General features: G+C 36.5%; 1 protein-coding gene across 2 annotated transcripts in view; it reads left to right on the top strand.

The window, feature by feature from the left end:
- Positions 1–15,815, top strand: part of PACRG (parkin coregulated) — a 201,592-nt gene extending 185,777 nt beyond the window's left edge. For both annotated transcript variants that reach the window (XM_079333493.1, XM_079333492.1), the window contains one exon: positions 15,612–15,815. Coding sequence is in view for 1 of the 2 variants with exons in the window: in XM_079333492.1 (XP_079189618.1) it covers positions 15,612–15,766 (155 nt within the window). In the remaining variant the exon portion in view is untranslated. The remainder of the gene's footprint in view (positions 1–15,611) is intronic.
- Positions 15,816–17,989: the final 2,174 nt, after the last annotated feature.

Below are 17,989 nucleotides of genomic sequence, written 5' to 3'. Positions count from 1 at the left end.
GGAAGAATAAAGCTTCATATGTAATATTTCTCTACAATATATATTTATTGGCATTCAAGCAGGTTTTATTCTCAATACTTGTTGTACCAAGTGTGACATCATGTGTCAGGAACCCTGAAGTATTTCAGCATATATGACTAGTAAAGCTCTGGTTAATGCCCATTAGCACTTTACAAGGAGAAGTGAAATAGCATGATACATCGATATTTTAGGGAAGAAATAGAGAATTTAATATCAGGATATTGGTTGGGAGAGGGGGGTTGGGTTGCAGTTTTCTGAAGTTTGGGGCACCTTTTGGAGGATGATTACTTTTTTGAGATAAAATCCAATTATATTTATTAAAGATATTTTTATTAGCATGTTTTTATCAGCTATGGGTCAAATGCAATTTTTAGCTGTTTAAATGGAAAACTTAAGCTGTTAAATGAGCAACATTCACTTGCTGCAAGTAGCCATTTGGAAATAAAGCAGTGTGAATTCAAACCATATAAGAAATGTTGTCTGACATAGGAAGCTGTTTAAATGTGTTTCTAGAAGATATTGCTGATGATGCTTAAGTCAATAGAATGATTTCTTTTCCTTTGTTAAAGCAATGTGATTTCCTTCAAATTAAGCTGCATGGCAATAATCCTTCTGAAAGTAAAGTGGCAGATTTTAGAACTATACTTGCAAAGGGAAGAATGATCACATTCTGATTTGCATTGATGTAAGAAAAAATCACTACATGAGGAAGAAGTTAATCCCACTCCTATTAGCACATCACCCATGAAAATGAAATCATGGCATTTGATCTTGCTCTCAGTGAATTCAGTGTATTGAGTTTAATAGAAAGTCAGCCTCACTGCAGCTAAGTCCAGCACTGGCCCTGCTACTCTAATTAGACTTCAACAATATTAGTTTCTTTTTTCCCTCATCTTTTTACTTCATTTCCCTTGACTGGAGTGCAATTTCACCAAAATATAGTAGACTAATCATTAACTGGCAGCAACCCAGGGACTGAAACTTTAAATTGACAATCACAGCAGTAGAATACCAGAAATTTATAGAAGCATAACCATTTCTTCTGCTGGGTGTGTGATAATTGTTTTTCTGCTCATTTACATCCAAAAGTAATTAAGCTCTACTACAAAACTACATACTGTAGTGTTGGTGCAAAGTCTGCTGTTTGGAGGTTATGCAGAAATTCCATGAAAACATCACAGTGGGAACTGTTGTTCATTTGCACTGTCACTTCCTAAAAATTTGCAGAAACATACCCTTGAAAGAATTAGGTCACACAAAATGTGGCCTAAGGGCTTCTCCTTTCTGTTTTCCCCAGTGGAGTTCTGCAGCTGATGCGATAAAAACCTTTCTACATCAATAATTTTTTGAGTTTATGTTTCCTGAAAAATTTATTTGGCTTATGGAAATAAACCAACTTTATCATTCAGTGGGAAAATTTCCTTGTCTTTCCTTCCAGACCTGATTTCTTGATGCAAATTCAGTGGTGTTACAGGGCATGTAAAGTTGTATAATAAAAGTTGGCAACTCTGATATCTTCTGAACCTTCTTCAGACAATTGTAGTTAAAACCATGCATTAAAAATGCATGTCATAGTAATGTAAGAAAATTATTACAGGAACTTTCCCTGGATATTAAAACTTATGTGTAAAAAAAGTACAACTTTGAAATTGAGAGATTTTCTTTCTCATGACATTTTTTACCAAAGTTTCACAGTGTTTCATGGTCACATGTGCCTTTTGCTTTTAGAGGTAATGGATAGCCTTTGTTTTCTGGTGCTATTGATAATGTGAAAAAAAAGCTCCAAGATAACAACATAGCTAGTACTTTTCTTATTGAAAATAAGCTAATTAATCACTGTAGGGAGCAGAGAAAAACTCTCTCTCATTTACTTTTCTGAAACTCATTGATTTACATGGTGAGGCATGACTATAGCTGGCAGCAGTGTTACACTCTTAATTTCTTAATACTTTGTATATATTTGTTTCTTTAGGTAGGAAATGATATACATAAACACAATTTGGTCCTGATTTTGCAATCACTTACACATTTTCATGACAGTTTCCCAAGTCAGGCCTATATCTGCTTATGAACCAAACCAGCACGTTATGTACCATGAGCTTTGTCTCACTGAGAAAATTTGCAGGACTTTTGTTGAATTCCACTTTTCAAATCTTCTCATACATGTACTTAAATATTTTCTTTATCTTCCTATACTTTCTCCTTTTTTTTTTTTTTTTTTTTTTTTTTTTTTTTTTTTTTTTTTTACTTTTTTTTATTCCATGTGTTTTGGGGGGTTGTTTATTTTATGGCAACATCTCGCTTAAGCTTACAATATTATAGATGATTCTAACACCTCATTTATGCTTGTTCACTTTGCATTATGGTCATAGAATTTTTTCCTTGAATATTCAGAGGGATCTCATGTAGGTACAACACAGAAAGACCATCTTCATATAAATTATATAAATTGTGCAGTACAATAATATCTTTAACTGTTATTAAAATATAAATAAATAGACAAGGAATAGGCTTTGGATCATTTATTATATCTCTAAAAACATAAACAGCCATAAATAAATGAAGATAGATTCAGAATAACCATCTGTTAGGAAGTTAGTTCAAGTCAAAACACTTAAAAATTGGCACTGTAGACTGTATTCATGTAAATATGAATTTAGACATTTAAACATCTAGCCTCATGTACAGATGTTCTGATTCACTGCAGCCTTCATTTGGGAACTTCTAAGGGCTCAGGTAGCTGCTGAAAATTGGATTCAGGTGCTAAACTTCTAATTTCTCTGAAATATTGGCACAAGTTCATAGTCTAACAATAGGTCTGTCTCCACAGCTGCTTCCTTGCCAAATCTAAGCATAGAGGTCACAAGAGCCTGTGTCAGTGAGTAAATAATTTGTTAATTAGGTGAAATCTCCCTGATCTTGAAAGATGCAGATTTGAAACCACATAGGCTGGGCTTTTTTCCTGCTTCCTGGGAGGGTGCTTCATCACTAGATTTTCAAACTGAAAAAATGAAAGCAGTCATTCCTGCCCTCACTCATATATGTTTTCCTGCTTTCTTAAAAACACCAGGCTTAATGGGCCATAAGGTTATTATTTTCTGTAAATCTTTCCCCCTCAACTCACATAACTTTTAAACTCATTGTCCAAAATCAGTCAAACTGAAAAGGGGGCAGAATTTCTGGAAAAATAAGCATCTGGGTAGAAGGGAGGGATCCAAATTCATGTCCTGGTGAGAGAACTGTTGATAGGGTATGCAAGAGATATAAGGTGTTAAAACATGCCTTAGCTCATACCCTCTGCTGGTAGAACTCGTGGGAAACAAATTGTCATTGTACAGAGGTGTAGTGCAACATCAGCACACATCCTTGGGAAACCGGGCATCACTACAGTTTCATGACACAACTTGCTTTTAAAGAAATCATTTCAGTCTCACCCAGAAGGAAGGGCAATAGCTATCTACCATCAGGAAAGCTCCTGGGCTGTAGCTCCAGGCCAAATGCAAATATCTAAGTCTCAGAGAAAAACTCTTGTGCTCCCTGTTCCCCACTGGCTACCTCTGTGAGATTCACTGATCAGCCCTTCACTCACTTGAACATTGCTCTTGGGAATCCAACTCCTGCTTATATGCTGAGAGGTAAATTTAATGCAGCCCTACCAAGTCTCCTGCAGAGCCCACAGATATTAAGTGTTGCAATTCCTGACATGGTCTAAATTTCTGTCCTGGCTGTAAAAGATTTATACCACAGTATTGTCTCTTGCCCTGCGTCCCTCATTCTGCCTGTTTTCACAGTTGTCTTCTGTGGATGTGTGAAGTTAAGTCAGTCTGTTAGCTGAAAATTGTAGGTGGTACTATTGTTCCTCTTCTATAAAATCAAGTTCTTCTCTTCTTGTGCCATTTCCTCTACAGAACTAGAACCATAACCCCAGTTTAAGCCATTCTGAGATGCTAGATAGAGATTATTACAAGGGCAAGGATATGTAAATATATTAATATTAGCCTGACTTCTTCAATGTCTTCTCAGGATTCAGTGACAGTAGTTTTAATCTCTGCCAGACAACTATCAGCAGTTTGAGGAACTGTTGAGACAGATGGCTGAGGCACTAGATCTGATAAGCATGCCTGAACTTACTGATTTTTCTGCATTTTTTTATATTAGGTAGAGAGGAAAGCTTATGCCTCTGTTAAATGAGGATATTACAAAAACAGCAAAAAATTTTTGGATTTTTTTTTTTTTTTTTTTTTTTTTTTTTTTTTTTAAATCCATATAATTAAACGAAAAGACAATAGAAAAGGAAAGGTCTCAAGCACTGGGAGGCTGTTGGTACCTTTCTTCTCAGATTGGCAACAGCTTCAGTTCACCCCCTGCATGTTATGAAGTCAATCCTTTAGCTGACACACGTTCCTGTAAGAGCCCAACGCTTGCGTTAGTGCCGTTGACATTCCGTTCTAATCATTTCCCAAGCAGACTTGGGACTACGTAAGTAGGTGAGATTTTTACTCTCAACTGTAAAGCAAAGATACTGGGTTCTAGCAGGAGATATGCAGATAAGCCTATCTACTCTTTCACAGTGTTTTGCTATAGAATTACAGCAGAAAATCAACAGGCTCAGCAGCAACATGTTAATTGGCATCCAGTGGGATATTTTAAGTTACACTGTGGAATAATTATGCTAAACCATACTGCATATATTCTTATAAGTTAGAACCTTTGTGAAGCATACTTTGGAAAATTAACTAGCCAAAGGAATGTCCTTGGCTTCCCTTCCTCCACTTAGCCTTTGTTTGTCTTCTACTTCTCCCATGTCCACATTCTTCTCCCTGGGACAAGAAATATCTATTTCACTTATCAGTCAAGCACCCAATAAACTTCGGCTGTGTTAGGACAAGTAATTCAGGAGGATCTCTCCAGATACCACCATCCAGTGATGACATTTCTTGGTGACTCATGAATTTTCTTCACATGATTTTATTGAGGTTAATGTGTGCTATTCTTTTCCCTTAAAATAACATCATTGTTTCCTTCAAAATCACCATTCTGCTCTGGCTGCTGTTGTCAAAAAATGCTCAGTGATATTTTTCTGATGCAGAATTTTCTCTTAATCTTGAGGTACTGCTTCCATGAGTACCAATTCAGCAGCACTGCCTCTGCAGAGTTGGGTCAGAGACCTGTAAACTCACTGCAGCCATAAGCATTAAACAACCTAGGAGATGAAGCAGCCATCTGTGGTCTGCTGGAGAGAAGTAATAAAGGAATTTTGTGAGATGCTACTTCTTCCTTTCCTCTGGAGGCTGATCCTATCCACTGAGCAATAAGCATTGAAGGAAAACTTCAAGAGAATATTACTCTTGAAATATGTCCCACTTAGATATTAGTCACACTGACTTCCAGGTTATCTTTACAAGGTGTCCTAAATTTATCTAAACATCCCCTTCATACTTTGCTACATAGGAAGGGGCATTTCATTGTTATTAATGTAAAGCTGATTACAATATGTGCATGTGCTGTCAGATCACTCAAGTGTGAGAAAGCATATTTGAGTTGCTGGGGAAGAATTTTCTTGACATCTTTTTATTTTTGCTCTTCATTATAATACATGAAAACAAAAAATTCAGATACTCTAACACATTGTGCTCTGTTATGTTATAGAACTGTTTCCTTAGCTGTTATGAAGCTCTAGGCCAGCCTGAGCTGACCAAGAGCATTCAGCCATATCATTTGCCTCTTCTCTTGTCTCTTCCTTGCTGACCTGACGTGTGTGTGTGAGCTGCTTTCCTTTGGAGGCTGAGCAGCTGTAGGCTTGTCAGGCACCAGGGCTGGGAGGACTGTAAGTGAACAATGAATAAAGAACTAAGATTGTGGTTACAAGACATAGCATGCTTCAGCAGTGTTAAAGGACAAAAATGCTCACATTTGCCAGGATTGGCTGGACAATGATAAGTGATAAAAATTCTGCTCTCCTGCTTCAAAGTGCTGGCATGGCAGCAAATCAGGATAGCAAACACTCATAACCTGCAGAGGAGATGGAACTCATGTAACTACTTCACTGCCATCAGCACATAGATACATGATATGTGCAGCAGTTTCGGACAAGCAACTACAAATTCACCTGAGAAGCAAAGGTATTTTCATTTTTTTGAGCATGACTGTTCAGGTTCACTGCTTTTGTAATGAAGTGGAAGGATATTAAGAGAAGTATTACAAAGTGAACCAGAAGTGCTGCATTGTTAGCAGTTGGAGTTTGTTATGACACCTGTATGATCACTGTTAACCAGGTTCCAATTCACAGTGCTCGGCATGTCATGTATCCTCTTTGCACACAGAAAAGCCATTTTTATTCCCATGTGTAGTTTTAGAATAGATGTTTAAAAGTCTTTTCTTCAACAGGCTTAAGCATTATATGCTTCTGGATGATTACAATTCTTCAGGGGTAAGCAATTCAAGTAAGAGTAGCAGTTTTTTCTTATATTCATACATGCCAACAGTAAAATGGTGTCATGAACACTGGAAATCAGAAAAACGTATTCTTCATTCTTGCTTCTATAGCTAGAACCTTTGCTTTTTATTTTTATCAGAAAAAAGGCTATCTGAAATGGGAAAATTAACTTTTAATTACTAATTTCTACTGAAATATCTCCATTTTCTTAAAACAATGAAGAAAAGCAATAAAGTGTAATGAATATATGGGATATATTAAAAATATTTTTCTTTTAAAATATTGTAATATATGTCGATATTAATTTTACCTTTAAAAAACTGCTAATCATTCCCCATTCTATTGTTTTTATACACACTTATTTTATGCAATTACTTCTTTGTTATAAACAGTTGTATTTAGGCCTCACTGAAATGCTTGTGCTTTAATAACACTGTGGTCCCTTTGTGAAAACATTAGGAGTACATTTTAATAAACACAGCCTAGAGTCTGTGATATCTTTAGTGGCACAGTAAATAATGATTTTATATGAGATACTAAAGAAAGTAATCTTATAAACATTGCATAAGTGGCCAAACAAAAGGTTTTGCTATGTATTGCAAGAGTATGAGTCTACTAAATCTTAGTAAGTGGTCTAAGTTTACTGACATTTAAATATCTTCTGTCACCTGGTAGTGGTGTAATTTAGACAAGAAGAAGATTGAGTGTTTTCTAGTTAAAGAGTCACTAATGAAATAGTTCTTATTCACTTATCTTTTTTCACACATAATTCAGATTCCTAAAGTTAAAAAAAAACCAAAAACAAAAAAAACCCCAAAAACAAAATGAAACAAAAACCAACCAAACAAAACCCAGTCTGAATGTGGTTTCTACAGTGAATGTGCAGTTTCTACATTGTTTTCAAAAGGCTTCAACTTACTCAATTCAAAAGCCATGAATCTGCAGAAGCAGCACACCTTGGGGACACAATTTCCTTTCTCTTTTTATCTGTTTTGCATTCCTGTAAAGACTACACATTATGATACATTTTAGTTGTATAAAACTGGGGTTTTTTTCTGTTTGCTTGAAAAGCTGTTATGAATTCAAATGTATGCTTTTCTTAATGCAAAATGAGTAGCTGTTAACTAGCTTTTGATATGTATTTATTTTTATGTCCTTCATAAAAAGAAAGCAAACCCACATCATAGGAAGGCTATTTTTTTAATCGATAATATGCATTAATTCGACTGGAAAAACAAAGGAAGAGTAATCAGATTACCCAATTCATTTATATATATATATATAGCAAAAATTGCTATTAATTTTATTATTAATAAAGGCACACCAGAAGGAGATATCCTGATCCTTATAGTACTAATACCTGTGAAGCAGGATGTTCCTTTATGTCTGGCTTGAGGATAAAATAGCACATTCTAGTTTCAGTGCTAGTTGTCCTTTAAACTGCATAAATTCTGTCCTTGTCCTAAGCCATGAAAGAAATTTTGGCAAATCCATAGAGTCATTCATAGCTTTCATCTACTTGTCCTTTCTCAAATCACTGCTAAAACACCCTCTGTTGACTTCAGACTCTTGCTTATTTAGCTTAATTAGGGAACAGTGAAACTAGAAAACTGGCAGCTTTAGGCATATTCAGCAACCTGTAGGCATATCTAACCTCCTGCTCCCATAATTTTGATGAGAAATTTTTAATACTTTGACCTATTTTAAAATGGTTGCATTCCACAGAACCACAGAATAGTTAGGGTTGGAAAGTAGGTCACGTAGTCCAACCCCTCCTGCCAAGGCAGGGTCACCCAGAGCAGGTGACCCAGGAATGTGTCCAGGTGGGTTTGGAAAGTTTCCAGACAGGGAGACTCCATGGGCTCCTGTGGCAGCCTGCTTTGGCAGCCTGTTCCAGTGCTCTGCAACCCTCAACATAAAAAAGTTCTTATTCTTGTTGAGGTGAAACTTACCCTGACAAAAAAAAGGATTCACCCTTCTGTCACATAAAGCAGTCATTGAAGTCATTTAGTTTGTGCAATTTTTGATGGGCAAGCTAGACCAAATAGAATTCTTAAATGGTAATGGTTTTCACTGGCAAAATTAGGCACAACCAATTCCACTGGTACATGGCAGATGTACAAACACAGCTGCAGTTATTAACACAAAGTTATGGATTACTGAGCTTTTGCTTGTGATGAAAAACATAAGGTTCCCCCTTAAAAGCATTTTGGTTGCTTTAATAAAAAACTTCCATTGGTGGAAGGAGGATGATTGCTAAGCATCTTGGGTTTAATTATATATATAACTCAATGTCAAAAATTAGCTGGTTTAGGATTGTGTTTTGTATTGAAATCAGCAATCTTTGAAGCACTTGAGCACTTTCAGGTTTGTCACTTTGAATTATATTAAAAAATAAATTATGTTTATTCCACACACATGCAAAGATTTTTTTTTCATGGTTTTAATTCCTTTTGCATTAATTTTGCTATATTTGGATGAGAAATTAATGGGATGAACAAACATATTTCACATCAGTCCAGCAAAGCTATGCAAATTTTGCACACACAAACATTTTTTCCAACTAAAAAAATATTATTTACTTTCTACTAGCTTATATGCATCTAAAACAACTGGCAGAACATCAGATTCACATAACTGGTCCAACTGTTGTTGCATGTTAAGCATGATTTGTGACTAATATATTGTTTTGCAATAGTCAAGGTTGTCCCAAGGCCAATGAGATGTCAGCCTCCAAATTCCATTCCTCTGCTGAGCATACTATTTATCTAAGATTCTTTAACTCTATTTTGTTTGATATTGATCTGTAGCACTAACATAGGCAAACTTCAAAGTCTAAATTAGTGGGAAAAGTTTAAGTACTTATAAAGGAAAAAATACACTCTTCTTTTTTACCACATTGAAATATTGGCTAATAAATGTTGTTACAAAACCTGGGATTTCTTTTTCACTCTTGTACTTCTTCAAACAAACAGCTGAAAACTCCCAAAACTTGGGCTTAGAAAGGATTGCAACTGATATTGATAACATTTCCTGGAAATGGAAAAACTGTGATAACAACTGCTATTTTGGCTCATTTTCAGTTGGGTTTTTGGTTTGTTTGTTTTGGGTTTTTGTTGGTTTTTTTGGTTTGTTTCTTTTTTACTACATAAATTTGCAAGTAGTTGCAACTATCTCTAGTAAGCTTACATCATTAGTAAAACATCATTTCCATGTCTTCTGTCCAATCAGAGCACTTCCTCTACTTGCTGACTTGTTGACTTTCTGAATGGCATTTATAGTAACAGCATTTTCATTTTACTGTAAATGCTTATTTGAGATATAACTAAAACTGGCTGCATATGGAAGATAATATAGGAAGAATCTATACTTTATGCTAAAGCAAAATGCTTTCAATGAGAATTAAGAAAATCTTTTCTAAGACATGATGAGCTGAAATGTCTCTTTATTAGTATTCTTTTTAAATTCCAAGCATACATGCTTTCTTGGATTGAAATATTCTTCTGCCATCTCTGCAGTACTGTAGCATTGTAAAGTGATAAAGACTTAGCAGTAGTGATGAAAAATAGAAGGAAGAGCCAAGTAAAGCAAGAGACAAGGAACTCAAGTGTTGATAGTGTCAAAAAACAGGTCTGTGCTTATTCAAAGATTTGGCCTTCTTAGTTTATATTACTGCATTCAGCCTTATAGTTTTTAAGTGCTTTGAAATATATGTTAATTTGAGTTTTTAAAATTATTATTGTAATTGTAAATTGTTATTGTTACAATTATAAAATTGTTTCATGGTTTCAAATCAGAGTGTTAATGGAATTTTATTAATTTTTTCAGCCAAATTTGTGCCTCTTTCCTTGACATAAGATTCAGCTTCCAAAAGCAGTGTTATATATGTGCTAATGTGTTACTACACCAAAAGTTTAGATTTATTTGGTATCAAAACACAATAATTCTCCCTATGACATTTGTAACACCAGCAAGTCTTTAATGAAACATGTTCATATTTAAGGAGTAGCACTCTCCTCCATCACATTCGAAATGGCTGGTGAAAATCTCTGCCACCCCAAGGGGATCTCTGCACCTTTTCCCATTCTGGGATTACTCTGTGCTGAGCAACTGTAGATATTCCACCCTGAGCAACCTGATCTAACTTTGGAAATGGAGCTGACTTAGAGCAGAGCATTTGGACCAGATGACTCCATAATAACATAATTTACTCTACAAGCTCTTCTTTCCAACACTCTAGCTTTGGGACCAGCCTACTTGAGGCCAGTTTGCACTTTGTGTGTACATAATCTAGACTTATCCTAAAGAACTTTTAAAACTGGTGTTTGCATTGCTCTGAAGATTCACAAAGGGAAGATGGGTTTTTCTGTGTGGGTTAATAACCACCAGAAGTTATAACCTCCTGGTGTCTCTTCCTCGCCCTTAGTGAAATGAACTGGAAATGTCCCACAGTTTCTTAGCAGACAGGAGGGGTTTATACTCTTACCCTGTGACTTTTCACAGACTTTCAATTAAATGAACAGGGAGACTCAACTACCTCATCCTTCCTGGAGCTGACAATTTCAAAGCACAGTTCTGAGTCACAGTGATAGGAGTGGTGCAAAGGAACCTTCCTCTCTCTCCCCACACTGACTCATCGGGGCTTTCATTTTCCACTCCAGTCAGGAAGCCAACACATTCTATGACAATTAAATTTATCCTAACAAGAAGACTTTGAAAGCTTAATTAAGCTCTGAACAGTACCTGAGCAGTGAATTTACATGATGTGAACCCTGACATGGATGCATGTCAATCTGTAGCTGAAATCAGCTTCCATTTATTTCTTGGTGTTGGTGATGACTCCTAGAAAAAAAGAAAGCCCTGACATTTTCCTCAAAATATTTTAATGCTAGTTTGTACTGCTTAACTACATTTTGTTATGTGACAGGCTCAATTGCATTGCAGCTGGGATTTTTTGTTTCGAAGTAACATTCAGGTTAGCATGTTGCCTTCCTGTAATTGCTGAAAATACATGTTGGTTTAAGTAGGGTGAACTGAGCCACTTAAAATGGATTTTTACCATAGTTATATTTTACCATAAATAGTGCTTTCATTGTCAACAATAGAAGTTGAGAATCATGGTTTGTGACTGATATCTGATATCTTCCATGACTTAGAAGTCACTTTTCCTTTTAGTACCTTTATTTTTCAAGACTCAAAAGGCATGATGCATATCTTTCCAAGCAGTTTTATTAATCTGTGTGCCAAAAAAAAAAATAAATAAAATTGTTCCAAGATAAGCTGAAATACACAAGTGTGACTATATGCACCTAAATCAGTAAAGAAACACTTTCATCAGTAAAGAATAAAGGAATTACATTTGATTTAAAATTTGGTTTAAAATGTTGTCTAAACTGTTGACTTGGGGCTGTCTTCACAGTAACTTCAGAAATTTCTTTTAAGTGTTATTCCAACACTTAGCATTCCTCAGTTATTTAACATTTGTGGAAAATCTAATATCCCGAGATCTATGACATCCCTGCAACAACAGGTGTATGAAAACCCTGACTTTAACTTGTGTAAAGCAGAACCTTTTGAATAATCCCCTACCAGGAGCAAGCTCTGGTATCTGTGAAATACTTGCAAGCAACATATTTAGGGGATTATAAATGCCTCTTTTTGAGATCTGGCCTGCCTTGAAGTAAAGACTAATAAACTAAATGTCTTGGACTTCTGGGTGCTAACAAATGTCTAGAGTTAAGAATAGATGTGAGTGAGCTTTAAGGGTTGGTTTACCTTTCTTGTCCACTACAGGATGTCAAAAGTGCCATATCAGGCTTTTAATGCATAGAGAGAAACTTGCTTGTCCTATATTAAAGCAATAATATTTTATATTTATTGCTTTATTCTAGTGAAATTTTAAAAGGAGATGACATGGAATACAATTAACACCAGAATTTCTTTACTATTCCAGATCGTGAATAGAAGCATGTCTAGACTCAAATACAAACCACCTTTTATAGCAAAATTCAAGTCCTCCTCTGTTGGCTGCCAAAGGCTGAGTTCAGTCCCTGAGGGCCTGAGCAGGGTTTCCTTGGCTACAGCAGCTGGCATTGGCAGGCAGGGAGTGCCACTCCTGGCCTTGGTGTGCTGGCTGATTTCATCAGCTAACACAGGTCTCGACAGGTGCAAAGACTTTCACTTCACTTTCAGCACCATAAAACCTTTGGTGCATGGTCTGGGACATGGGGAACTAACTTTTTTCTCTGGAAGGGCTGGGATAAGGGATCCTGGTTGTAATCTTCTAGATCTGTCAGTAGTCCTTCAATGCATTTCTTCTAAACATAGCAACACCATTTGTTCTGAAATGAGTTCTTGGTGCATGCTGAATTTGCCAGACATTTCACTTTGAGGCAAAGATATGACAAATGTGCTTCCTAGCATTTTCATGTTGATTTATTCTTCCTCACAAAGGACAACTTCATAAGGAGTTTGAATCAGTTCCACGTTCACACTTTACATATGCAACATTTTTGTGGCTGACAAAGCTGGCTTCTCAGGCAAACTAATTGGGAAATAAAGTCAAACCAGAGAAGGGCATGCTGAGACCACTATATTTCTATGGCAAATTTTTTCCGACTAATCATCATTATTATTATGAGTAGATATTTACCCTTAGGTGCATTGGGCAGATCATTCTGACTCATCCATTCATGGATGTTCTCCTCTTAGGTTAATGATTATCTTTTTTGAATGAAAGCTTTGCTAATTCCTGTAACTACATAAGATAGCTATTTTAGTACTTACCAGGTGACATTGATGCTGACACAACCTTTCCAGCATTGTTGGTTGTAGTTTGTGTCATGACACTGGTGTGAATTATGGCTGTCTTGAGGATACAAACCTTCATATACACAGATGGTCTGTAGGAAAAAAAAAAATTGCAATGACGGGTCTGCACATCACACATTCAGTCTTCCCTTGCAGACTCTCCTCATGCTCTTAGGTACCTTTTAATCAAGCATCTAAGACATAATTCTTTTGTACAGATTATGTTCTGTAATAACGAGTGTAACATGCAATTCTGAAAAATACCTCTGCTACCAGCATTATCACGGCTTCTCATTGGCCTCCCCCAGACTTCCTTAGAAATGTATCACCATTACTTCCAGAACTCTGATTCTTTTTTTTTTTTTTTTTACTACTTCTTTGAAAGAATGATGAAAGCTGTGTAAGCTCATTAGCAGAGCATGTGTGTAGGCTTAAAATTACAGATAATAGACATATGGTTGGAAAGTCAGTAATTCCTTTACGTATTTGCCAAGACTTAGGTCAAGGTTCAGGGTTTCCTTTGCTCAAACTGGTGAAATCAGAAATACCTCCAGGTGTTCTGGAGAGGGCTTGCAGTGCACATGCGAGACAGGTGATAGGGCACAGTTATCTCAGTTGCCTTCTGCAAGAGCAAGCCCTATTTACTCTAAATTGCACCCAATTGTGATTTGTTTTTCTTCTTGCATTTTTTTGTATAAGCCAATCCTTTTTCTAGTAGTTCTTTGTGTTTCCTATGCACTTTTATAATCTGTTATTTGTAACATTACAGTAAATTCATTGTAATAAATTTTGATGTCACAATCCTGGCTTTTCAAGTCAGTGAGATTAATCGTTAATGTACTGGAAAATATTTGTGTGCTTAAAAGTAATCATCATTTAAAAAATTTACCTCCTTCCTACTCAAGAAGCACAGTCTTTGTATGTCACTTATGTATTTTTATAACTGTTTCATAAAATGTAAAGTGCAATATGTGTAAGCAGTCAGAAAAATTTTACAGAAAAATTCTTCAAAAAGATGATTTGTACCCAGGTTCACCAGCTGTTTCTTCATGATCATGGTTCTTATGTTTTTGCTGGTAATAAAGCCACAAGCTTTAAATCCAGATTTCTGGGCTTAGATCTAGGAAGGGATGTGAGGACTGGTGCAGTTGTACATCTACATGGCATCAGCCTGGGGATCTGGAAGAAACGGTGGGGGCAAAATCTGCCCTTGCCTTTGTGTTTGCCCTGTTTCAAATGTGAAAGGCCAGCTCTGCCGGAGAAGTTCCATTGTCTTGACAAAGGGTCTTTCTCTGGCTGAGTCAGAATGCCACTGATTGTTTGAGATGTTAACATGGGCACATTGTCACCCCTGCCCAGAGTCACTGGCTGCTTGCATGTGAACTACCCTACAGCAGTGTGACAGCTCCCCATGCACCAAACCTGGTCTGAGTACATTTTGCTCCTTCCAAATGACTTTTTATACATGTTTTGGAATATATATTCAGATACTTTTATACTTTTCAAAATATTGTTTTCAAACCAAAGGAGAAATATTTTCCTCCTTTAAATCTCTCAGCAACTTTGTGGGTGAAGTTATTTCTTATTGCTCTTATTTTGCTGTCACAGTTGTTCATACTGATTTTTAAAGAATTATGGTCTGTGTGTATGAGCATGTGACACCCTTGCTAGTCCAAGTTAGAGAAAGCAGCAGTTAATATTACTGTATCTGGGGGCTGCAATAATTTGTCCTTTTGACATTGATTTAATTTTACACATTTTTTAGGAAGCTGAAATTGAACGAGCATCATGTTATACTCCAAAATTCCATTTTAGCCAGGTTTCCTCTATCAGAACCCACATAAGTGTGTTAATATGATGACTAATGTGGAGCAATCCCAAACTAATACCTATTTATGATTTCAAACCATAACAAGTCTAGATTAAGTTTTTTTTTAAGAAAAGTGCTTATGCATCTGGCAGTAGTATTTTGTCTTAAATAAGTAATGCAACAGATAAAGAAGTAATGGTTTTAGAGGTGAACTGTGAAAGAGAGAATCCATATTCATCTTATAACAGAACTTGTTCATTTTCATTAGGATTTTTGCCTAGATACTGAAGTAATGCATGCATAAATTTTGAAAGCATATGAAGCTGGAGCCTGAACAAAGCCTTAAAGAGATACCAAAGCTATCCTGTTTTCACATTCAGCTCTGTTTCATGTCACAGGACAAAGTTTCTAATAGAGGCACAGTAACTGACCAGCAATTGCAATTTCCTATGTAGTTATTTTAAAGTGTAAGACGAAATTCAATATAATTATTTTCTTTTTTTCTTTTTTTTTTTTTTTTTCTTTCTTAACCAGTTAATTTAGGTGATGGGATAGAATACAGCCAGCAGAAGCGTGAAAATATTGGAGTTCTCATTCAAGAGACACTGCAACTCTTTGAACGCTACGGTGGAAAAAATGCTTATATAAACATTAACTACATGATCCCCACTTATGAGTCGTGCATGTAAACTGAATTATATTAAATGAGATGATTCCATCTGTGCTCTAAAAAAACTGTATCTGACTCTGTATGGCATCTTGTTAGTCATGCTTTATCTTCTCTACAGCTGCTAAAATAGTGGCTTCTGGGGCATTGGAGTGTTAGCACTATTGTGAGCAAGGCTTTCCAATACATAAATAGTGTCTGTTCCTTTGATTACAATGGTGTACTGTGCTTGTTTGTTCCCTGAAAGAATCACTCCTTTATAACAGAGCTGACTCAAACAGGAATCTGAGTTAAACCTTCACTTGTGTAGACAATAAAACTATAATTTTCATACGCGATTCAGCAATCGCTGTTCTGTGTCCGCTTGCCCTGAGGGTGATGTCAGAGGCTGTAACAAGAAGAGTTTATGCTGACTGCTTAATAGGTGTTTGTCATGGAAGAGAAACACCAGTTCAGCAGTGCCTCTCTAGCAGCTGTGCCGAATAATGTGCACTGACATACAATAAAACTGTTGAATGTATATACCAATTGCAGCAGGAAAATTTATATTTTCCATTATAAAGCACTGTCATTAAATTAATCCAGGTTTCTTACACACTTCTGTTCTCAGCTTCCAGGTGTTTACTCATGGAACTTGAGTTCCTCTTGGTGAGCATAAGGCACAAGCACAGTTTCAAAGAAAAGAAGCCCAGAAAAAAACTTGAATAAATCAAATGGAAGATGCAACATACATAAAGTATCACTCTCTAGTGACATTGTTAATCTGGGTAAACACAGGATGTGCATGTACATTTTTAAAGGGCACTTGGTATTTTTGTAACTGCAAGGTTGCTATTGCTTCTCTGTTATCATGGTGTGTATGTGTGCAAACAATGTAACTATTGTTGTAGGAATACCTTACAATTTCCTACTCAGTTAGTTTCTCCCTGCATACCCCTAACACAGAACTGATATAATCATGGATTTAAGAAAAGCTATTGAGATCAACTTTATTGCTTTTTAAGCATTTCTGTGGAATAAACCTACAAACATGAGAAAAAAAATAAAACCAATCTTAAAATTCTCAAGGACAAGCATTTAAAATTATTGAGTCAGCTCAAAACAAACCAGAGATGTAAACTTTGCCTAAAAACACAAGATTTTAAAAAGAACTTAAGATGACTTTGATCTCTTCAAATGTATGCAAGTTGCACTTTCAAGTATTTTACTGAAATTGTTAAGAGCCTGAAATGCACTTCTTGATGTTAGACACATAAGACTTTTTCCAAGGGCATATCCATATCCATATCCATATCCATATCCATATCCATATCCATATCCATATCCATATCCATATCCATTCTTTACAAGGCTTGCCCAGGTGAGAGACACAGCCCCTATGCTGCCTGCTCTCTTGAACCCCTGCTGGAAGTGTAGGAATCACCTTCCCACCTGCTGAAACTTTGAGCCATATCTGTCATTAGATTGACATTAGAACTTTCCTTTTTCTGTTCTGTGGTGTTATGGGTTGATGTTTTGACTAGCTCCTCTCCTTGCTCCCCCCGCGCCCCCCCATCTTCAGCCTGAGGATTTTCTTTGACTTTCTTATCTTTCCTGTGAATGAAAAGAAAAAAAAAGAAAAAAAAAAGTTTTGGGGTTTTTTTTTGCTCTTCCCATTTGAGGAGCTGCACCTTCAAGTGATTCCACCAGCCATGTGCACTCATCAGGGCTGGAATAGGTATGGCTGCTGGAGGTTTGACTTTTTCCCAGGCCCCAGAGGCATTTTTTTTCTGATTTTTTTGGTTTTGTTTTTGTTTTTGGTGGTTTTTTTGTTTTTTTTTTGGGGGGGGGTTTTTTTGGTTTTTTGTTTGGTTTTTTTTTATTTATTTTGTTCTTCCTGAGTTTTGCTATACACAGTTTTTGCAGGGCTGCCCTCAAGTCCCTAGAGTTGAGACAGGGTCTGTCCTGTGTCCAACATGCACCTGTGATGGTAAGTACATTCAAAACTCTGCCTTGTGTCTAGGGTATTGACAAATCTTTCACCTTCCAGGCAGAAAGGGAGGTGAAGCCTGGCTATAGGCCCATGCCTCTGGAAACTCAGGACCTTTGTCTTCAAACCTTGCAGCACAGAGGCTAGCTGGATAATGCAGGGGGGCACAGGCCACATCTCCTCTTCCAAAAATGCCTTTTTACCCAGCCGCTCTGGCAGTATCCACACAGCCTTCACTTACAGCTTCTCCCCATTTGCCTTGCATTGTCCCTGGCA

The sequence above is a fragment of the Erithacus rubecula genome, assembly GCF_903797595.1.
Source record: "Erithacus rubecula genome assembly, chromosome: 2".
NCBI lineage: Eukaryota > Metazoa > Chordata > Aves > Passeriformes > Muscicapidae > Erithacus > Erithacus rubecula.
The sequence above is the reverse complement of the archived record's forward strand: the minus strand, read 5'-3'. Positions and strand labels throughout refer to the sequence as shown.